General features: G+C 34.9%; 1 protein-coding gene across 10 annotated transcripts in view; it reads right to left on the bottom strand.

Annotated features, from left to right (window-relative positions):
* The window catches only part of NEO1 (neogenin 1), a gene marked incomplete at its 5' end in the record, with an annotated part of 242,114 nt that overhangs the window by 84,141 nt on the left and 132,562 nt on the right, over window positions 1–25,411 (bottom strand). For all 10 annotated transcript variants that reach the window (XR_014296303.1, XM_082647399.1, XM_082647406.1 and 7 more), the window contains 2 exons: window positions 23,634–23,754; window positions 25,126–25,280. Coding sequence is in view for 9 of the 10 variants with exons in the window: in XM_082647399.1 (XP_082503525.1) it covers window positions 23,634–23,754; window positions 25,126–25,280 (276 nt within the window). The remainder of the gene's footprint in view (window positions 1–23,633; window positions 23,755–25,125; window positions 25,281–25,411) is intronic.

Here is a 25,411-nt window from a genome sequence, read left to right as displayed (position 1 = left end):
AAATTCCTTGTCTGCTAATTTCATCATGTCTTCCATTTCTGGGTTTGTTTTCTACTGATTGACTTTTCTCCAGATTGTGGTTCACATTTCATTTTCCTTTTTTTTTTGGCCAGTCCACTAATTTTGACTATATGCTAGACATTGTGTATGCTACCTGTTAGTTGTTTGAATTTTGTCATTTTCTTAAGGAGAGTGTTGAACTTTGTTCTGGCAGGCAGTTAACCCAACTTGTTCCTTTCAAGGTGTGTTTTAAGCTGTTAGGATGGTTCTACAGTAGGCTTGAACCTAGAGCTGTATTAGCCCTATTCTTAAAATACAGCCTTTCTATAGTATCTGCTGAATACCTGGTGTGTTTTGAGATCTCTCTCTACTCTAGTTGAACAGAATGTGAATATTTCTCACCTCTGTGTATGCTCCAGTAATTTTTCAGCTTTCCAGTAGCTGTTCTTTCCTTAGTAGGTGTTCTTTGTCTGGACTGTGGAGAGTTTTGCTCTGTTTATGTGCAGCTTAGTATTTAGTAAAAGACTCAAGGGGAACCCTATACAGTTTTCTTGAGCTTCTTCGCACATCTTTCTTCTCTCCAGCAGCCTGCCCCACAAATTCCACTACCTTTCTAGCCCTAAACTCTGTTCTCTGTCTCCTTAGCTCACTGAGATTGCTAACCTGCCTGCTCCCTTCTCCCAACCCTGTACTCCAGTCTGGAAAGTGCTTCCAGGAAGAAAGCTGGGGGTCATCTCTTAAGGATTATGGTCCTGCATATTTTCAAATGTCTAGAAACATTTATTTTGTCCAATTTTCTAGTTGTTTACATGAGGAAGGCCAGTCCAATACTGGTTACTCTGGAATGCATACTCAGAAAAGTATAACTTCCAAGTACTTTTAAAATATTACAATAATACCATTATATCAATACCCTTTCAAAGAACTGTAATTTAAAAAACCCACTGTATTAAAAGCATTTCTAAGCTCTGATCATTATAGGAAACATTTATGTATTTTTACATTAGTTGTTGTATTCATTTGTTTCCTTTGCAGGAACTAATATCTACTACACATTCAATAAATATTTGCTCAGTGACTGAATAAATAAAAACTAAGGAAACACTTAAGAACAAAAATATGTAATTGTGGGGATATGAAGGACTTTAACATATACATTTACATCATAAAGAAAACTTTTGAAGCTGAATTTATAAAGAGGACTTATTTAATTTATGTGAAAATAAAAACTTTTAACTACACAAAGCTAGGCAGTTTCCCCTAACATTCTAATCTAAGTAATTCTCTTATTAGCCAAAAAAAGCCAAAATGTTTGTGTGTTTATAAGTAAACATATGCTATTCAACTTTCAAATTAATCTCAAATTATTTTTCTCTAATTGTTAAAAGTTTCACCCAACTTCTTTGCTTTATCAAATAAAAGTTACATGTATTCAACACTCAATTTCACAAGATAGGTCTTCAAGCTTTCTTATTAGTAAGTAGTTTTGAATTCATATAACGTTCCACAATTCCAACTCCATTACACCATAAGCACAGTAGTTGGCCCAGGATAGGGTTAATGAAATACTCAATGGTTGTGCTAATGAAGCCCAACCTGCACTCTGGATTCCTGAACAAAAGCAAAATTGTTCTATGGCTACAGGAAATACTTCTCATCCCAGTCAGGTTCCTGGGAGTGGATGAAGGAGTGACCAGGATGAAAAGTATCACCACTTCAAGAGCAAAACCAACAAACAGCTGTCCTAATGATGCATGAGGCACTGGATTCTTGTAAAAATGCAGTTCATAATTTCTCAATTTTTCAATAATTCTTTTTCTTCCACCTCTTGTCTTACCTTATACATTAAGTCTGGCCTCCAAAAAAAAAAAAAAAAAAAAAGACAGTGAAAGCATCCTGGCATTTCAGATAGTAACTATCTGAAGTTACTGAAGTAAGGTAATGTCACCATAGTACCATTGGGCCAAAGAGATAAGCTATTTTTATAACTGCCATTGGAAAGTCAATCGAAGTTGCCATATGTCCTTGTCCTGTTCTGAAATTATCATAAAAATATATGTATGAATGTTCAAGTATCTCAGTGTTCATCCTTAAAATTTCTCTACTGGGTCCTACTCCACAATTCTAACAGAGAAGTTCATTTTCCCCCACTGTAGATACCTCAAACAAAGCAATCAAAAAATCTTGAAAGCATAGAAAAACAACGAGAGTCCAATAAAAAAACAATCTGTTCCTTCAGATTAAAAACATTCAAATGAAGCATTTACACTCAATTGGGGAAACGACAATTATACGAGACTATTAATCACAACACTTTATTAAAAATAAAAACACTGACACAATGTGAAAAGAGCTGCAAATTATTTGCTCCTGAGAGTAATCTGTCACATAAAGGAGCCACTGAAAAATATGTGGCAGTTATAATGAGTTCAAGGCTGTATACTGGTTGTTCCCAATGGTATCTCTCAACAGATTAGGCATATTTCATGAAAGCTCATTAGTGAGAATCATAAGAAAAAGATTTCTCCCCCCTTCTCAAACTAATACAATTCACTGTTATTTTCCAATTTAAAATATAATAACATTGAATTAAAGAAAGCTAAAGCAAAGGAGTAATGCTACATAATGGTGGTGACTTAGGCTCAGCATCCTCTTGTACTGTCACAATCTGATTTATAAACATCTGCTTTCAAGAGACTCATATAAAGAAATAGCTGTAGCTCCGCTACCTATTGCCCTATCCCATTCTGCTGGATGCCCCCACGTGGGAGTTAGTGTGAAGAATCTTAAGATTTTTATAGATTCTAAAGGTTCAAAGTACAGCTTTAAAAAATAGAGGCAGATTTTAGTTGAAAGTAAGGAATAATTTTTTAAACATAAAATTCTATTCAACAGTAGAATGGGACGGATGTCTTGTGAGAAAGAATTCCCTATCACTGGAAAATAGTTAAGAGTGACTGTAAAAACAATCACTGTATAGGTAAAATTTGTAACTCTAAAGTTCTATGAATTTCTGAAACAGTAAAAAATGGTCTTCCCAATAAATCTCAAGGATTCTATGCTTAACATATCACTTGTTTGAAATGGTACAATCTGATTGTTATGTACTATTAAAAAGATACTTTATAATCAAATTGCTTTGTGAAATTGTGACATGAATTTAAGAATTCACAAATACATACTATTCTCCTTCTGGGTTTACTGTGACAGAAACAATGATTTATTTGATGCCACTTTTGATCTATGAATCATGTTCCATATTATGATTCATATTATTTAACTTCTAGAAGCAGAAATCAAAAGGTTTATTTCACACTCAAACAACTCCCAAATATCTTGAATCTCCTTGATATATTTATGCAAATTCAGATACCTTTATCGATACCAGTATAATGAGGAGCCTCTAATTAATTCTAAAACTATTTGTCATTTCCCGAATATTCATAAATATTAATCCCAACAGCAGGATTAAAGCAGATATGCTCATGATCCCTACTCATATTAAATAAAATCCACACAAATATTTATAAGTCAACAACCCTGATGTAGAAATTGATTTAAAAGGATCCATTTATAAATAAAGACACAAATTGAACTGAATAAATACACATTATTTATTAATAATATTTACCAAAATGGTACATATCAGGCAATGCTGGGAATCATAAAGATAAATGACACAAATGATAGAAGACACAAATCCTTTTCCCAGTGGTCTTACAGTTTAGTAGAGAAGAAATTGTATGCATCAAATGACTATATTATGTATAAAGTAGGAAGTAGACAGTGCTAGGAAGGAGATCAAACAAATGTAAAATGAGGTAAAAAGTAAGATCTATTTTTGCTGGAATATTGCCAAGAGCACTGCAGCTGAGGTGGCATTTAAAACTGGATCTTAAAAAATATACAGGATTTGGTCCTGGTAGAGGGAATTTTATCTTATGAATAAAGCAACTTAAGTGATAAACTATAAGGTAAGTAAGGAACTGAACTTAATTGAGCTTGGTGGGGTAGAAGCTATACGTCCACAGAATTACCAGTGTTTAAATGGACCTGTCAGCCAGAAAGGCTAGGTTCATATCCTGGTTCTCACACATACATTAAATGTGTTATCCTGGGCAGGTTATTCTGTGGTTTTTAAACTTCATTTTTCTTAAGTATACATACAAATAATAACAACGTCCACTTTACTGTGTTGATGTAAGGATTAAAAGAGATAACATATTAAAAGCATTTAGCATGTTCCCTGGCACAGAGTAAGTGTTCAATTAATATTAACTTACTATTATCAATAGTAATAATTGATCTATTTTGTTAATTGAAAGATATTGGGACAAGTTGAGCTGAACACACATATCTACCAAATATCTTCCAACCAAAATCCCTTGAAATTACAGAAAAAACCACTTGAATAAGAAAATATGCCATCCTTAAAATTAAAATGTTGAGGAATTCTTAAAAGATAGAAAGTGGTTTGGTGAAAACAAAAGAATAGAGAAAATCTACAGCCAAACCTCGCAGAGGAGAAAATAATTTTCAAACGAGCACGAAAGAGCAAGACCAGACATGTTCCACAGATTAAACACATGAGAAAACACATGGGTAATTAAGTAAAAAACTATCTTGGAAATACCTTGGCCAGATATGTTTTCTCTTCTGCTCACACCAAGCCACATATTGCCCTGGTTCTACCCTTGATCTAAAATGTTAAAACCCCTTCCCCAAGGAAGAAACTTTTTGAATAGACTCTACATAGGTCAACAACAGGCAGATAAGGATAAAGATAAATACGTATAGAAAGCTAAAGCATCTGGAAATAACACAATGAAAGAAGTTTACGAAACTCAAGAAGTAATAATCAAGGGAACAGAATAAATCGGCAAACAGGAGAAAACTTTAAAAGATGTTAAAGATTTGGATACCATAAAACAAGAATAAGTCATTATTTTAAGAACTTTTAGATATCTTAGAAAATAAAAATAAATGCAGGAGAGATGTCTGGTTTTGGTTCTGGCATATAAAGAGCTTGAAAGTCATCATTCCTGTCCTTACAACACGAAAAAGCTGGGGAGACTTACAATGAATTACTTTTCTTGGATTTTCCGGGATTACAAGGCAAACTGCTGCCCCCAAATCTGGTGAGACAGGTGCATCCAATGACATACAGCAACCATGGAGGTTGAGAGGAGACTAGTGTCAGAAAAAGAAACTCCTAAGGGCCACAGTCTTAGTATTTTTATGGGCCTTCCCTATAGGAACTCTACCAGGTTCTCACCAGGAGGATGCAAAAAAGATCCCCTCCTGTCTCAGGCAGGGGCTGTGAAGGAGTAACCAACCATTGTGAAACATGCTGAGAGCCTTTTCCGTAACAAAAGCCTACTTTCTAGAGGAAAAGATTTTGCTGGAGGACAATTCTGAAACCTTTATTTCAGTTGGAGAAAAGGAAGTTCTACCCTCTCCAACTTCTTCTAGCTTTCCTGTTTCACCTAAGGGGAGGGAGGGAAATACAACAACCAACAGTCAACATGGGACAGAACTTCCATGTAGACTGGGAACACTATAGGCAGGGAAGGAAGCAAGGAGGAAAAAGCTATACCACTAGAGAAACACCTGTGAAGGTCACAGCCATGAGACACAGGCCCACTTAAAATCTGAGACTTAATCAAAAGATTATAAAATAATGGTCCTCCTTCTCCACAGCGTAACATCACACAAATGAGGCTCAGGTAAAACAGTGGATTACAGGTGAAAGAACTGCAAGAAACACTCTCTCTGAGGAACAGAAAATAGGAAAGTTTCAAAGTCAAGAGTAGAAGCCAAAAAAAAACCAAGTATGCCTTGGAATTTGAAGCGTGTTACCTGTAGCTACAACAAACATTAAACACAACTCAACTCCTAACCAGATTAACATAAATTCTCACACTAAAGGCCTATTCACCTTAGTTCCCATTACCTGATACAAAATGCCCAACTTTCAGCAAGAAATTACAAGACACGCCAAAAGACAAGGAAAAAACCCAGTCTGAAGAAACAAAACAACCCTCAGAACAACGAACACAGATGTTGGAATTGCTGGGTAGGGAATTTGAAATAACGATGACTAATACACTAAGGGCTCTAATGCATGAAGCAGATAACATAAAAGAACAGATACATAGGCAGACAGACAGAACTCTAGGCAGATAGACAGAACTCTAAGAATCAAAAGGAAATGCTACAAATAAAATACAGTAACAGAAAAGAATGCCTTCAACAGGCTCATCAGTAGACTTGATATGGTTGAGGAAAGAACCAGTCAACTTAAAGATAGGTCGAAGAAAACGTCCCAAACTGAAATGAAAAGAGGAAAAAACAAAACAAACAAAAAATCCAGAAACTGTAAGATAGTATCAAAAAGTATAACATATGGCTAACTGAAATGCAGAAAAAAGAGAGAACGGAGCAGAAGAAATATTTAAATAATGCCCAAGAACTTTCCAAAAACTAATGACAAAGACCAAACCACAGATCCAGGAGGCTCAGAGAAACCAAATAAGATAAATATTTTAAAAATTCATACCTAAAACATATATTCAAACTGCTGAAAACCATGGAGAAAGAGAAATTCTTGAAAGAAGTCAGAGGGAAAAAAAAAAAAAAATCACCTTACCAGCAGAGAAACAATAAAAATTACAACGAACTTCTTGTCAGAAACCACATAAGAGAGTAAAATGAACATAAGAGAGTAAAATGAAATATTTAGTGTTGAAAGAAAAAAAATAATCACCAACCTTGAATTCTATATCCAGCAAAACTATCCTTCAAAAGTAAAGGAGAAAGAAACACTTTGTCAGCAAACAAAAACAGAGAATTCACTGCCATCTGACCTGCCCTGAAAGAGATGTTAAAAGGAAGTCTTCAGGAGGAAGAAAAATGAAATAGGCCAGAAACTTGGGTCTACATAAAGAAAGGAAAAGTGTGAGAGAAGGAATAAATGGAAGTAAGATAAAAATCTTTTATTTTTCTTGATTGATTTAAAAGCTAACCATTTGCTTAGAGCAATAATATGGATAAGTGAAATGAATGACTACAATACACAAGGGATGGGAAGGAGGAATTGGGAATACTGTTATAAAATACTTGTAGCACAAGTGAAGTGTTAATAGTGTTATTTGAAAATGGACTTAAATTAGTTTAAAATGTTTATTGTAAAATCTAGGGCAACCACTAAAAAAATATTAAAAGAAGTAAAACTGACACACAAATAAAGGAGATGAAATAGAATCATATAAAATACTCAAAACCATAAAAGGCAGAAAAAAGAGAGGGGAAAGAAACAAAAATGCAATGAATAGTAAGAAAACAGAAACACAGTAGATATTAATCTGACCACAGTAATAATCATATTAAATGTAAACAGTCTAAATACATCTGTTAAATGACAGGCTGTCAGAATGGATTAAAAAAACAAACAAGACACACAACTACATGCTGTCTACAAGAAACTCACTTTAAACAAACAAATTCAGATAGATTAAAAGTAAAGAGACGGGGGCTTCCCTGGTGGCGCAGTGGTTGCGAGTCCACCTGCCAATGCAGGGGACACGGGTTTGTGCCCCAGTCCGGGAGGATCCCGCATGCCGTGGAGCGGCTGGACCCGTGAGCCACGGCAGCTGAGCCTGCGCGTCCGGAGCCTGTGCTCCACAATGGGAGAGGCCACAACAGTGAGAGTCCCGAGTATCGCAAAAAAAAAAAAAAAAAAAAAAGTAAAGAGACAATTACACCCATCAGAATGGCTACTATAAAATAACAACAACAACAAAACAGAAAGTAACAGAGTATTGGTAAGGATGTAGAGAAAATGGAACCCTTGTGCACTGCTGATGAGAATGTAAAATAGTAGAATGGTATAGCTACTGTGGAAAACAGTACAGAGGTTCCTCAAAAAAATTAAAAATAGAATTCATATGATCCAGCAATTCCACTTCTGGGTATATACCCAAAAGAACTGAAAGCAGCGTCTCAAAGAGATATTTGTACACCCATGTTCACAGCAGCATTATCCACAATAATGAAAATGTGGAAGCAGCCCAAGTGTCCGTTGGTGGATGAATAGATAAGCAAAAATGTGGTAAACATGTACCATGGAATACTGCCCAGTCTTTAAAAGGTAGGAAATTCTGACATATGCTACAACATGGATGAAGCTTGAGGACATTATGCTAAGTGAAATAAGGCAGTCACAAAAAGACAAATATTATGTAAAAATTTCTGTTTGCCAAGGTGAAAAGAGTTCTGGAGATGGACGGTGGTGATGGTTGCATGACAGTATGAATGCCAACGAACTGTGCACTTAAAAATGGTTAAGACAGTAAACTTTATATGTATTTTACCACAATAAAAAATTGGGAAAAAACACTTGCAGAAGATAAGATAGAGACAAGGAAGAAGAGGACAAGAATAGCTAGAACAAAAAACCAAATTCTAGTTTAGGATAATATTCAAGGGATGAAGCAGCCATGAACAGGAAGCAGATTACAAATTCTCTTCTTAAGCACTGTCAAAGGGGGCTGAGTTACAAACATCTTTTTGTTACGGATTAGAACAATGACTTCAAAATTTTGAGTAGGAGGATCCCTTTTTACATAAACTTTTTTTTTTTTTTTTTCGGTACACGGGCCTCTCACTGTTGTGGCCTCTCCTGCTGCGGAGCACAGGCTCTGGACGCACAGGCTCAGCGGCCATGGCTCACGGGCCTAGCCGCTCCGTGGCATGTGGGATCTTCCCAGACCAGGGCACGAACCCGTGTCCCCTGCATCGGCAGGCGGACTCTCAACCACTGCGTCACCAGGGAAGCCCCATAAACATATCTTTGAAGAACTTCATGTGTTAGTGGTTATTGTTTAAATATCTTTTCTTTATAAAACCACATAATTAAAGGTTACAATGAATTCAGTGGAAAAAAAAGTAAAGAGATGGAAAATGATATACAATGCTAACGCTAATCAAAAGAAAGCTGGAACAGCTAGCTGTATTAATTTTAGACAAAGCAGACTTCAGAAAAAGGAAGATTGCCAGGGATAAAAAGGGATATTACACAACAATAAGGTTATCAATTCTCCAAGATGACATAACAATCCTAAATGCATATGCATCCAACAAAACAGTGCCAAAATATATGAGGCAAAAATTGACAGAACTGCAAGGAGAAATAGGTAAATTCACTATTAAAGTTGGAGAGTTTATGAGCAAAAATTGATAGAACTGCAAGGAGAAATAGATAAATTCACTATTAAAGTTGGAGAGTTTAAACACCCTTCTGTCAGTAAATTATAGATCAAGCAGGAAGAAAATAAGTAAGGATATACATGATCTGAAGAGCATCATCAATCAACTTGATCTAACTGACATTTATAAAACATTCCAACCAACAATGCAGAATGCACATTGTTCTTAAACTTAGATGAAAATTTACCAAGAGAGATAGCATCTGGGCCATGAAACGCATTTTAACAAATTTAAGAGAATAGAAATCACACAAAGTATGTTCTCTGACCACAATGGGGTTCAACTAGAAATAAGTAACAGAAATAAATGGAGCCCCCCCAAATATTTGGAAATAAACACACATCTAAATAATCCATGGGTCAAAGAGTCACAGGGAAAACGAAAAAATACTTTGAATTGAATGAAAAATACAACTTATACAAATTTCTGGGATGCAACAAAAGTACTGAGGGAAATTTATAGCATTAATGCACATATTAGAAAAAGAAAAAACATCTACAATCTATAACCTAAGTTTCCACCTCAGGAAACTAGAGAAAGAAGAGTAAATTAAACCTAAAACAAGCAGAAGAAAGGAAATAATACAAATTAGAGCAGCAAGTAATGAAAATGAAAACAGGAAAATAACAGAAAAAGTAAGACTAAGAGCTGTATATTTGAAAAAATCAGTAAATCAAGGAACCTCTAGCCAGGTGCCAAGAAAACAAAGCTGCAAATCACTGATAACGGATATGAAAGAGGGGCCATCACTACTGATCTCATAGGCATTACAAGTATAATAAGGGAATACAGATCTTCCTCGACTTACAATGGGGTTATGTCCTGATAAACCCATTCTAAGTTGAAACTACTGCAGGTCAAAAATATATTTAATATGCCTAACCTACCGGACATCATAGCTAAGCCTAGCCTACCTTAAACGTGCTCAGAACTTTTACCTCAGCCTAAGTTGGACAAATTCTTCTAACACAAAAACTAATTTATAATAAAGTGTAGAATATCTCACGTCATTTACTAGATACTGTAATAAAGTGAAAACCTGAATGGCTATATGGGTAACAGAATGATTGTAAACGTACTGTTTGTTTACCCTTGTGACTGCACGGCTGAATGGGAGCTGTGGCTTGCTGCTGCTGCCCAGCATCATAAGAGAGTATCGTGTGGCACATTCCTAGCCTGGGAAGAGATCAAAATTCAAAATTCGATGTACAGTTTCTACTGAATGTGTATTACTTTTGCACCACTGTAAAGTCAAAAAATCTTAAGTTGGGGACTGTCTGTACTTCAAACTCCATGCCCATAGAATTAAGGAAACAGACCAATTCCTTGAAATATATAAATTATGAAGACTCACACAATTAGAAATAGATAACCTCAATAGCCCTATATCTATTAAAGAAACTGAGTCAATAATTAAAAGCCTTCCTTCCGTAAAGAAAGAACCAGCCCCAGATGGTTTCACTGGCGAAGTCTACCAAACACTCAAAGGATAAACAATATGAATTCTCCATAATTTCTTTGAGAAAATAGAAACAGAATACTTCCTAAGTCATTCTATAGAGAAAGTATTATCCTAATATCAACACCACAGAGATATTGCCAGAAAATTACAGGCCAATATATCTCATGAACACAGATGCAAAAATCCTTGAGAAAATATTAGCAAGCAAACAAACAAATAAATAAATAAATGGGGGGAGAACAGACAAATCTCCTGTGCAGAAAAACTGCAAATAGTTTATGTACTCTGCTATAAGAAGGTGGAGCATAGCTCCTTACTCCTTAAGTGTGGGCTGTGTACCGTGACTTCCTTCCAAAATGTATAGTATGGAAAAGGGAAAAAGGAGTCACTTCACAGTGGACATACCTGACAAACACTACCTCAGCCAGGTGATCAGGGTCAACACACACAGTGATCAGTCACGTTGATAGTACATACCTTGATATGATGTGATGAGAATGGAAATTTACCTCTTTGGTCCTCCTCCCCAAAACCCATATTCCCAGTATAATCATGAGAAAAATATCAGGCAAATCTTAACTGAAGGACATTCTACAAAATACTTGACCAGTGCTCCTTGAAACTTATCAAAAACAAGGAAAGTCTGAGAAACTACCACAGCCAAGAAGAGTCTAATGAGATGTGATGACTAAATGTAATGTGGTATTCTGGATAGGGTCCTGAAACAGAAGAAGGACATTAGATAAAAACTAAGGAGCTCTGAATAAAGTACGATCTTTAGTTAATAAGAAAAAGTATCAGTGCTGTTTAACTGTGACAACTATATCTTACTAATGTAAGACATTAACAATAGGGGAAATGGCATGGGATGTAGGGGAACTCCTTATACTATTTTCATAACTTTGCTATAAATCTAAAACTAAAATTTAAAATAAAAAGCTTATTAAAAATATAGGCAGATAAGCAAACTGGACTCAAAGATAAAATTAGTGGACTAGAAAGTAATTCTAGGGATTTTGCCAGAAAAAAACACTTAAGAAGTGGCATGTAAAGGGAAAATTTAAGAGTAGTTAACAGAATAAGTAGCAAGAGCAACAAATGTCAAATACATACCATCATAAAAATTTTCTGGACCTAAACAGATGTCTGTTTTAAAGGAACCACTCAACACTGGACAATATGAATTGGGAGTGGAGGAAGAAAGAAATCAGCATCATGAAACTGCAGAATTCAAAGGGTAAAAATTCCAAAAGCTTACAGAGAATAAAGCTTTAGACTATTATATAAAGATGAACAAGAAAGATTCCCAACAGTATGCCAAAATACAATGAAACCTTAAAAGAGAGCAAATAATACATTTTCAAATATGCAGTCTTGAAAATTTACTTCTCACACATCCTTTCTGAAAAATGTACTGTAACATATACTTTAGAAAAATAAATTAAAAACAACAATTCCAAGAAAGTATAAATTGTAATCCAAAGAATATAACTGGGGGGAAGGCACAATATATGAGCAAGAAGGCAGTGAAAGCAGCGTAATAAAGTTTTTCAATTATCTGGTGAGGGGAAAGATATCATGATTAACCCTAAGTGCTGCTAGGGAAAAATATGGGTAAATATCAATATGTATGTCAAATTTCAAGGATAACTATTTGAAAAATAGAAACAAATTCAGGTGGGTTGGCAGGACTCACACAGATGATAAGTGTAAACCTGTCTATAGTCAATAACCATAAAATAAAAGGAGAACAAAAGTTTGAAAATGAAAGACTAGAAAATATACATCAGGCAATGCTATTAAAAAGAAAGCAGGTATAGTAGTGTCAGTATCAGACAAAACACAGTTGAAGGCAACAAGAATTAGGGCCTTCAATGAGTGTTTCCTGTTGATAAAATAAATACCATGTTGTTTTGTTTCTAAGATGCACTTTTTCCACATTTTAACATGTCTGAAATCAGGATGCATCTTATAATCCATGGTGTCTTAGATCTGATGAAACACAGTAATCCACCAGGAAGATAAGTTATGATTCCTAATGCGTTGACAATATAGTTTCTGAATATATAAAGCAATAATAGTTAGAAACACAAGAGCTGAATAAATCTACAATCATACCTTTCTTAGAAATATATTTTCTTAGAAATTGGCAGATTCAGTAGACAAAAATTAGGTGAAGCTCTAAAGGATTTTACAACCATACTTAACAATGATCTAATATTTACGAACCATAATATCCAGCAAACATAACACCCACAGAACTGTCACCAAAAAACTGACCGTGCATTTTATCACAAAAAGAATCTTAAATTCCAATGAATTGAGAAATGCAGTCATCTGCTAACAGTAAGGGAAAAGTAGATTTAAAATAACTGCTATACAGGGAAGGAGGAGGGAGGAGACTAGAAAAACTTAAAATGATTTCCCAGCAGTCTGAGGCCCAAATAAAGCTGGTACTTATGTATTCAGTACTGGTCTTCCTGGTTGTGAGAGAGTAACATACGCCAAAATAAAATAATTCAAAACTATCCAAATACCTGAAACGTCCATTAGCACCGTTGCTGAATAGCTAAGAGACTGGTTAGGGGCACAATGCAGTGTGAACACATACTCACAAAAACAGTTGGTTAAGGCTACTTATTTTGAGTATTCAGTTTCAAAGAAAGGGAATAGAGTTGCATGGGAATGTTCCCACAGTCTTTAAAGCTCCCCCTCTGAGGAACTAAGTCCCAAAGGTAGAGCAGAACTAATCTGATACCAGAGGAAGGCACTCTATTGGACAGTTTTCATAGGCATATGTTCTGAAAAGCAGTCCTGGCAGTGAACTGCTGCTTTAAACAAATGACTTATATAAACAATTGAAGGAAGTTATAAAACAAAATGAACACAAAACATTCCTCCCATTCTTGTGTGCAGGAGAGATGTTTCAATTTTAAGGAAGTCATCTGACATTTTCCTGACATCAAAAGCACTCATTAAAAAAGGTGTGCCAGTTGCTGATGACGCACCTATCACAGCAGTGAGCCCAGAAAAAAGACAGCCTTCTCTCCTTTCATCCTAAATCAAAACGCTATCTTCTTAACAAGATTCCAAAACCCAAGAGGAAAGGAAAGACAAAATGTGTAAAGGTATTTCTGCTCATTACCCATTTAGACTAACAAAAAGGGAAAACTGACTTTGTTCCAGTGTGCTTAATGATTAACATTAACTCTAATCATAACCAATTTTCCAAGACATTTGAGTATTAGCATTTTTAAAAATTCAGATTCAGAAGTCCAAAGTCTAACAGTTTTTATTTCCTCTGATTGTGTAAAAAGTAACAGAATACAAGTAGTACCTAATCCAAGTCTTTAACAAAACTACTTGACAAGAAACTACATCTACTCAGATTTGTAAAGGGGTGTAAACTGAAGAGGAGCTCTAAAAATTAGGAGACAATTGTCATCAGACTAGAATCCAGCTAAAAAGTCAGGAAACGGTCAGGAAGAAACTGTGTAAGAGGAAACTCAGAGAGTAATTCTGCTGGTGAACAAAGGCTGTTTCTTAAAATATGCATATAGCTAAAATATTAGGACATTACAGTAGTTATGAGGCAGTAGTAGCATTTAAAATGCTAATACTATAGACAAAATTTCTCAAAATGCATATCAAATTATACTATACATTTTATGTCTGGTGATCTCTTAAGCATGCATCAATCAGGAGATATTCTCAACATCAACAACACTAAAATCTAAAATGAAAACCACTCTGATCCAGTACTGAAACTATATGAAATCAAGGCTATAAGCAGCCAGATTGTCAGTGATGTCTTTTAGACCCAAATGATATTCTGCCAACTATGACATTACTGTGTAATTTAACATCTTTTAAACATAGCTACCAATTAAAAGATATTCAGACATACTATCTTCCTTCTGGTGTTTTAGCACTGCATAATGGATTCTTTCTTTATAACAAAATAATAGCAACAATTCAAATTCAAGCCTGCTCTTTGATAATCTCTAAATCCATTTTGTGTCCAGAAAGGTCATCTGCAAAACTTCTATTTAACTGCTAAACACCAAAAATTATAATTAAGGCACTAAGTTATTACCTGGACCTCACAAGTCCTGGTCTTAAATTCATGACTTTTGATATAGATGAATTGTTAAACATTAAACAAACTAATCATACTTTTATTTCTATTTCTACCTCCCCAGAACTATCTAAAAACAGAGCAGCAATTACAGCACAACTCAACAGTAATGGGGACAAACTTTCCTAACCTAAGTAGGCTAAGATCATAATCCTGTTTTATACAGAGAATCTCTCTACTTGTATTTAGTGTAAAACTTCAATTTTTTCCTCTCCCTTATCTTAAATATCCAAAAAAATATCACAAATCTTGTCCTATCTTCTTTGTAGAAACATCCAGTTGACATTTAATAAATATTTCCCATGTATGAGCCATTGAGGGATAAAAAGAATTTCTCTTTCCACTGTCACCGCCCAGTTGAGGGTCTCAAACATCACATCTGATTTGGTAGAAAATTCTCCTAATCAGTATCACAGATACCATTATTTTTCTCTCTAAACGCATTCAACACATTTCAAATACACTAATCCTCCTAAACTGCTACTGTTTCTTCATGTACCTGAAAATTGCTAGGGTCTTCCAGCTACTCAAAAAATTCCAACCTTTTGACTTGGTATTAAATAATCTGGTTTGGACACATCTTCCAGGATGTACAATCTTGTATTTATACTTTTCTGAGAACGCTGAACTGTACTGCTTTCTATTGTTCAAATGCAGTTTGAGTCTTCTTACTTATACACCTGAAATGTCATTCTTTTTTCCCCTTTGTGTAACATGACCAATCTAAAATCCCATTCATCCTTCTATGCTCAGTTTAAATGCCATATTCTTCAAGAAGCCTTCCTTGTTTTTCAAATCTAGCAGAAAGCATTTCTTCCCATTCAGAATTACAGTACCACTCTGGCGTTTAGCACAGCTTGTACTGCAGTTCTTAAGATTCATAATCCAAAATCTCTACCCTATTAACTATTTAGAACCTTTTAGATTCAATAAATTAGCAATTATTGGAGTGACTTTAGAACATACTGTCCACACCCAGATAACTCTGCGAGTGAAAAAAGGCACTTTTGGTAATTATGGTGGGACAACAGACATAAACTAGGACTGCCTCTGGCACACTAGATGCATGGTCATCCTTGCAAAATGATATACCTGACCAACCTTATCAATAAGTGTAACCACAGTAGACTGTAGATTTAAAAGACTAAACTTGAAATTAAAAGAACGTAAATGATCTCTGTCTTAAAAACATTAAACTAGGGACTTCCCTGGTGGCTCAGTGGTTAAGAATCCGCCTGCCAATGCAGGGGACACAGGTTCGATCCCTGGTCCAGGAAGATCCCACATGCCATGGAGCAACTAAGCCCGTGTGCCACAACTACTGAGCCTGCGCTCTACAGCCCACGAGCCGCAACTACTGAGCCCACATGCCACAACCATTGAAACCTGCGTGCCTAGAGCCCGTGCTCGGCAACAAGAGAAGCCACCGCAATGAGAAGCCCGCTCATCACAACGAAGTGCAGCCCTTGCTTGTCACAACTAGAGAAAGCCCGCGCAACGCAATGAAGACCCAATGCAGCCAAAAATAAACATAAATAAATTTATTAAAAAAAATTAAACTTCCTTAAGTGATAGAAGTGAATTTTGAAACTGAAAACCTAATTATCAGTCCTAACTTTGATGCCAACTAGCTATGTGATATAAGGCAACTCACTTAACTCAGTCTCCAGCTCAGCTAGACTAGATACTCAGGTCTCTAAGGTCCATCCCAGCTAGACTCTCCATGATTTTACATTACTTCTCCTGATGGCCTATATAGTAGGGTTAGTAACTATAAATCTCGATTTATTTACACAGTATGTGTACTCAATAAAATACTTGTTGGTTTAACAAAACAAATTTGCTTTCAATATTTTAACGAATTATAGCTGTCTTAGTATTTATATGACATGATTCATCTTCCAGGGAAAAAATGCTGTAACAGAAGATATTATATTTGGAGATAAGAAGATAAGTTTTTGGAGATAAGAAGATAAGCTATTTGGAGATAGTTACCAAATACTCTTAACAACCTATTTTTTTCTCCCACAGCATTTTCTTTCAAGAAATAAAAACTCAGAAAGTTTTAAACTACCCTGAACAAAGTGAAAATCACTATGTATAGACCTGATTGCAATATTCCAAGTTTAATTTCTAATAGTTTTTATTTGGCTTTTCAAAATTTTACAGTAGTACATTGTTCTATCCTCCTCATCTTCAGACTTTTCCAATTCTACTCCTCAGATACAAGCACAATTAACAGATTGTTGTGTAGATCTTTAAAAGTTTCTTACACATATAAGCATACATAAATCTTTATCATTCTCTCCTACCTTTTCCACCCAAGAAATCTTTTCTGCTACTTGCTTAATAATAAAACTTAAGTATTTTTCCATATCTACCTTATACAGATCTACATTATTAACAGGTACCTAGTATTCCATTGTATTCATGTATTTAATCAGCCCCCTTATTGGTTGCATTGATTGGATTGCTTTCAGATTTATGCTAGTCTAACACAAATATCTTTAAATATTTGGTAACTATACCTGCAAGATAAATTACTATAAAGAGAGTTATGTGATAAGAGGGTATGTGAATTCTAAATTACTAAACTGCATTTCAAAAAAATTTATATTGTCATCAAGAATGCAAAACACCAGTCTCCTCATACGCAAGTTTGATGAGAATAGAGAAGTTAAAAAAAAATAAAAAGGTAAACCTCTAAGTACCGACATGTGCATAAAATACTGTTTGGTAAAATCACAAAAGAATGATTTCACACCTTCAAATAAAAAGTTTATACATGAATGTGTGTATGTGTATATATAAGCATAAAACACACACACAGAGACTTCTCTAATGCTCAGGTCCCAACTAGCATATCCCATCAGAAAGGCCTCTCTGTCTATCCTATTTAAAGTAACTCCCAATATACCCTCAATAATTCTTTAACAGAGCATTCTTTTTATTTCCTTTAAGTAGACATAAAAGCTGAATTATTCTGTTTATTTACTTGCTTAACGTCTGTCTCTGTTAATACAACAGAAGCACTGTGAAGGCAGAGAATCATGTCTGCTTGTTAGCTATTTAATCCCTACCACTTAGGGCAATGGATATAGAATTTTATATTACATACAGAACTTTGTTCAACAAATATTTACTGAACAAATAAATACATATACAATGTTAACAAGGGCTATCTCTAGAAAGTGAGATAGGGGAAGGGTTAAAAGAAAGGTACAGTTACTTATATTTCAGTCAATTATGCATTCTTATTTTTGACAATGAACATGTATTATGTTCATCTATTTCAGTGCCAAGTTTAGTTTTATTTCAAATACCTTGCAATCTGGTCACATAGATCTTTTTTCTTGTTTTACAAATTTAAATAATATAATTGAATATTAAATGGATTTCTGTTGTCTACTTAAAAAAAATCCTCAAACCTTGCTTCATGAAGTTAACCTTTTATATGCACTTTGATTTGGATTAATGCCAACTACTGAATTCCTATTCAGTAGTTTTGCCTTTGTATATTCTTTCAAATTACTATTACCTTAGGACTTCCCTGGTAGCGCAGTGGTTAAGAATCTGCCTGCCAATGCAGGAGATATGGGTGTGATCCCTGGTCTGGGAAGATCCCACATGCCATGGAGCAACTAAGTCCAAGCGCCACAACTACTGAGCCTGTGCTCTAGAGCCTGCAAGCCGCAACTACTGAACCCACCCGCCGCAACTACTGAAGCCTCTGCACCTAGAGCCCGTGCTCTGCAACAAGAGAAGCTACCGCAATGAGAAGCCCGCCGACCGCAACGAAGAATAGCCCCCACTAGCCGCAACTAGAGAAAGCCCGTGCACAGCAAGCAACAAAGACCCAACGCAGCCAAAAATAAATTTAAACATTTAAAAAAGTACCTTAAGGTTAGAGTACTTAAAATTTACAAAATGCTTCACATATATTATTCTATTTGTCCCTCAGATGTGTGCTATGCAGAGATTATTGTTTATACTTATAGATAAGAAAACCGATGCTCATAGAGATTACCTCATCTTAGTAGGGTTGGAACATAAAGCCAATACTTCAGATTTTGAGCACCAGGTTTGTTTTGTTACATACTGTGGCAGGTAACATAAAATTAGCTGGCAATGTCTTAATCTTTTTGCAAACAATGTATCTATTTATTTCAATACCTAAAGAGTGTTCTGAAAAGCACCTTATATTTAATGCACCTATTTCTAAAACAACTGCATTTAACAGATTATTTGAGTGATGTGGGGCCTCAGAGATCATTTAATTCCTTAATTTTAAATAAAATTTAAAAATCACAGAATTTCAGTGCCTGATTCAATCACTCAGCAAGTTAATGGCAGATAAGAACCAGAACCCAGGCATTGACATTAGATGCATTTTCAATATTAGAAAGTTCCTAGACATGGAATTCATGCTAAGAAGTCAAATTTCATCAGAGTTGTCTTGAGTTAAGTTAAAAGTTTTATTAAAGTTATAATTACTGCTACAAAAAAGCAAAATAACTGATTAGAATTTATCCTTTGATTAAAATCAACACCAACTATCACACATTCTAAGTGCTTTAGATTTAAAATATTCCACTAATGACTAACAATTTCCTGCTATCTAGCCAACTTTTAATCATGCCAGGTCATTAGTCACTTATTCCAGAACTTCTACTATTCAATATTTACCTCAGATACTATACGGAATTTTTTACAAATGTTTCTGTCAAAAAAAAAGTAAAGCTCAGGAACCTTATCTACCACAGCCATAATATCCTAGAAGTCATTTAATTAGTCGGTAAAATATGAATTTCCTTCACTAAAAACAAGTTCGTATTAATCCCTTTTCACCAATCCATTTTCCCTTACTGGAACTAAAAAACTGCCAATTATCAGACTTGACATGAATGAATATACAAAGAAAAATCGTACTTGTGTTTTTATATCTCAAGACACATGATAGTTTTGGAATCTATTTTTAAATTCCAACTGACACAAAGAAAGGATAATAAAAAGTTAACTGACAAAAACACATTTTACCTTAATTCTTATTACTCATACTTGCAGTACTTTATATGCCAATACTTAAAAAAATCATTCAACAGATGATTATAAGACATAAAGTATATTAGCATAAAATAACATAATTTGAACTAGCAGCAAATAAAAATAATACTGTTATGTTGTTAAAATATTTTAAAAGCCACAATCTTCTAAAATCAAGAGTTGCTGCTCCTAAAATGCATAAGAGTAAAGTTAAATACTAAAAAATGCATTTTAAATGTTTTAATTAAGGAAGTATGTTTGACATCCAACTCAGAGAAACAAAGAATAGAATGGTGGTTGCCACGGGGTTGACGGATGGGGGGAAAAGGGGAGATGCTGGTCAAAGGGTACAAACTTCTAGTTTAAGAGTTATAAGTTCTAGGGATGTAATGTACAGCATGGTGGCTATAGTTAACAATTCTGAGGTGTATACTTGGAAGTTGCTATGAGAATAGAACTTTAATGTTCTCTCCATAACAACAAAATGGTAATTATGTGAGGTAAAGGATGTGTTAACTAACTTTATTGTGGTAAACATTTTGCAATATATACATTCATCATCACATTGTACACCCATTGTTCATCTTAAACTTATACAATGTTTTATATGTCAATTAGACCTCAATAAAGCTGGGGGAGGGGGAGGAAGTATGTTTGAGACATACTCATTCTCAAATTCTATTTCCCAATTTGATTAGAAATACTGTTTCCTAGTGTTGTTGCACAGATGTTTTATATATTTTAACTATAATTATGAAATTTCATTTAATGTTCATAGGTGATAATTAACTTAAAAGTCATGCTGTCCAATTATATCACAGGCCAATTATGGCTGCTTGAAATTACCTTCTTGCAGCCAAGCACTAGCCAAAAGGCTGATGACCAGGATTTATAACTACACACTTCCAAGAAGAATCAGAAAATTCCCTCTACAAAAATAAGACTGTGTCAAAGATGCTCAAATACTTTCAGATTATTATTAAACAAGGCCGTGATCAATCTGATCCTGTTCTGACTTTACAGGCCTCCTTCCTACAGGAACAGATACTCTATTCTGTTTCCATACTGAGCCAGGTCCTCTTATTAACATCTGGAAATCTTATCATTTGAGGTCTATTACAAAGGAAACACTTTCCATGAAAAAACTTCCCTGTTGACACAGAATTCCTCTCTTCTGAATTGTATGCTGCCTTATTTATATTATAAAAATAACACTTATTATGGACTAGTATTAATGTCATACACATCTCTTACATCCCTTACAACATCATAAACCTCAGAAAGGCAGAGATCAGATCTTATAAACCGTTAGAGTCTCTCTTTTAGTTTTCCCACATAAATATTTATCTTACAAATTAAAATAGCAAATTAATAATATGACATTTACTCTCCTTCCTAGAATCTGTGCATCCTTAATGCATCCCTGACAAGGTCACTAAAAATTTTCACCAGCTCACAAAACATCGTCTGTTTTTGAAAGGTTGTTTCAAAAAGAATAAAACACACATTATGACTATAATTATTATGCCATCCAAGCATTTTCAGAGGAAAGTCCGGTTAGGATTAGTTTAGCATCCTCCTAGCAAAGCCACCATTTATACTGTTAGTGTTAAATCTATAATGGTAATCACAAGCACAAATATACTGAAGTCCCTTTATTTAGTTCCATGGAAATAACCCTAGGAGAGCCATGACATGTACTAAGGAAAAACACTGCCACTAATAAAAAGAAATAAGCCTATCTACCTCACTTATTCTGTTAATGCCTTATTTGGGAATCATACTCAGGCATTTTGCCAAAATGGAAAAGTGATATGCTTCTACTATATCGTTTTCAATGTAAAGGGAAAGGTAAGATGACAGACAAACATAGGAAGAAAAAGAGCAATTCTACTATTTTACGCCCTTTTATGACAGTACTCTGAAATACATTCTCAAGAAATAGCATATTAAAATCCTACATGCTATTTTAGTGAAAAGACAGAGTAGCTTTGCCCATTAGTTTCCCTGATCACAACGCAACCGGAACTTAAATTTGACTCAGACACCCAATGAGATGTCTAAAGCAGCCTCTTTTTCATGCATTCTTGAGAAACACACAAAATGAAAAATGCTTTCCCTGCTAAAACAAATAGTACACCCAACCGTTATCAATTTCATAAAAACCTGTCATCCAACAATTCAACTTCTAGTAATTTAGTATGAGAAAATAATCATATAAAGAAGTTCTGCATAGCCTCATTCATCATAGTTAAAAAACAGGGAACAGTTTAAATGCTAACCAATGGGGAATCATTTATATAAAACAAAGTGTATATTTACTATTCAACAATGAAAAATGTTGACACAGATGTATACTCACTGACATGGAAAGATGTTCACAGCATGCTGTTGCAAGAAAATAGGTTATAAAACCATATACACATCTGTGTGTGCTCATACGCAGTACTCCTAGATGGCAGGGTTTGAAGCATGTGCTTGTAATCAATTTATTGTCTTTCAGCTCCAAATTCATACTTTATTGCCTGCTCTGCAAAAAGGAAGCTGGGCCCTTTACGTATTTTTCCTTTGCTGACATGTGTTAAAACTTTATCAGTACAGCGTGCTGGTGAGTAGCTTCCCTCAATACCCCAACCCCACTGGTGGTTTTTTAGCAGAATACCTTCACTGAGACACCTCCCTGTGAACAGCTTTTGCCCAGCACAATAGACAGGAGGTTTTGAACAAGCTTCTATGGGATGGCAGCACAGCAACTTCTCCATCATCCATTAAACCATGGCCACACCCTCTCTAACATGATTTGGATCAGCCCTGAGAGGGGCCTTTTCCTGAACATTCTCAGACCTACGGGATGGGGCTGCTCCTTATGTCTGCCATTCTTTTATATTCATTAGAATTCTCTTTACTCCTTACTAGCCAACCCCTTGCCACTCCAATCCCTGGTTACAGTTAATAATTTTTAATAAAGAATATTTAATTCTTTAGTTTTTGCTCAAATTACCGTGTGGTTTCCCCAGAACTGACCCTGACTGATGTGAGTTTTTTTTTTCCCTTCTTACTTTTCAATGTTGTCTGAATTTATAATAAGCATTTTAAAATTTTTTTTTGCGGTACGCGGGCCTCTCACTGTTGTGGCCTCTCCCGTTGCGGAGCACAGGCTCTGGACACGCAGGCTCAGTGGCCATGGCTCACGGGCCTAGCCGCTCTGCGGCATGTGGGATCTTCCCGGACCGGGGCACGAACCCGTGTCCCCTGCATTGGCAGGTGGACTCTCAACCACTGCGCCACCAGGGAAGCCCTCTAAGCATTTTTTGTGTGTGAAAATCAGAAAAGGCAAGTTTATTTTGGAAAAATTAAAGAAAAATTCACTACTAAATAAACATTAAGTAAAGTTTTTCTACCTTAATAGATCAGAAATGTATTTGTAAGATTAAAATGACTGAAATCTGAAGAACATTCATTTGTGTAAGACTATAAATGTTCAGTTTTTCTTTTCTTAATACCAATTTCTTTTCAACATTATCCAAAATTGTGTTTCTAGGTCATTTAAAAAAACAGAAATGATTTAGACTGCTATTTTTTTCTCTCTTAGTTATGCCATATATTAGCCTTTACAAACAGGTTATTAATCACTAGATATCCTGGAATGATAGCTCCTGTGATAGGTCCTAGTTCCTCAAACACAGTCAGCCTCTTTCATCTTACTATTTCAGCCCCTCTTACCATGTTCAAGGATTATCAGTTGGGCTCCAGCTTGTGCATTTCCAACATCATTTTCAGCAATGCACTGATAGAACCCTTCATCTGATTTCACCAGACCCAAAACTTGAAGATTATGTTCCTTCTGAGGAAGAAAAACATAAATAAAATTTTATGATTTAACTGATAAACATCAGTTCAAAATCTCAAGGATATGCTCTTGCTGGAGAGGAAAAACAAGTAAAATTGTATGATTCAGTTACTGAATATTATCTACCTATGAACTTGTTAACTCAATTTTATTGACAAGATACTGACTCAAGTGACTAGAAAAGGAAACACTGTCATTAACAATTACGAACTCAATCCTTATAGAAAGTCTTATCTGCAATGTATGCAAACTTACACCTTTGCTTGGAAAAATATCTGGCATGCAATACCATGTGACCATAGTGAGAGTCTGAATTTGTGAATTCAAGGCATTTTCTTAAGATTATCTCTAATATCAATAGTTCTAACAGATAAGTTAAATGAGGCCACATATATAAAAGCTTTTCTTAAACTATAAAGTACTAAATGAATGTCAACTATAGTTATTGTTATTGATATTTTAAAAAATAGTATGAAAATAATGATAAAAGAGGAAAAATGCTAATTTAACCATAACACGCTGCTTTTTAATTAGGGTTAAATACTTGTGAATTACTTTTTGTAACATATGAGATTACGTACTTTAAAAATAGAAAATGTATTCCTATGAAGAATGAATTAGTTATACGAGAAATTTGTAATGAGACATTAAGTCTTGAACAACCATAATTACTTCTGATTATGTCTATGAATGTCAGGTATGCATCCTAAGATATGTCATTAATCTTTATTACTAAAACCTAGATAATTCTGTTAACAGGATGTTAGATAATGATAATAATGACAGTGGATAATATTTACTAAGCATTTCCTATATACATATAAAGTAAAAAGAAATAATGACTGAGTCTTCTTAAGTAGACTTAAGGCTACTTATTTACTTTTGCTTTACTTTTTAAAAGAATCTTTATGTTTATTTTCACAACAACTGTCCAACACTGGGCCACCCTTATTTTGAAGGGTCTGGGCATCAGTATAAGAAAGACAGACTTCTGCTCCTTGAATAGAGAGCTATGAAGACAATTGGTACATGTGAATATACACACAGGATAATCATTACCCAGAAAGTGGTGGCGGCTGTGTTAAAGAGTGCTAGTACGTCCGAGGAGGACTAGACTGTTGGTCAGGAGATGTGGACTTCAGGCTGAGTTCGAACACTGACTTGCTCTGTGATCTTACATGAGCTACCAAAATATTTCTGGGCTCAGCTTTCTCATCAGTCAATGAAGAGATTATATTCTAAGCGAATTTTTCTATCTTCATCTTATATACACCATTTCACGTACTACAGATAACAGATCTCTTGGTGATTACATTTAAAGATATTTAAAGGTTTCAGAGATAAGTTTCTTTGAAAAATACTTACTACAATCTTAAAGTAATCACTTGGGATAACCATATCCCCATTCTTGACCCACTTCACAGTTGGAGTTGGCTTCCCAGTCACTTCACATTCAAATACAATATCCATAGATTCATGAGCATATATATTAGTAGGCTGCCTCAGGAATTCAGGTTGAGCTTTAAAACAGAAAGAAAATTAAGGTATTAATAAAAATAAAAATAGGTAGCTATTTATATCTCAAGCAATTTTTAAAAATCATAGAATTAATAGGATTTTTAATTATTTGAGGCTTTCATATGTTTTCATA

The sequence above is a fragment of the Grampus griseus genome, assembly GCF_964374135.1.
Source record: "Grampus griseus genome assembly, chromosome: 2".
Classification (NCBI taxonomy): domain Eukaryota; kingdom Metazoa; phylum Chordata; class Mammalia; order Artiodactyla; family Delphinidae; genus Grampus; species Grampus griseus.
This window is presented reverse-complemented; position numbering and strand designations above follow the sequence as displayed.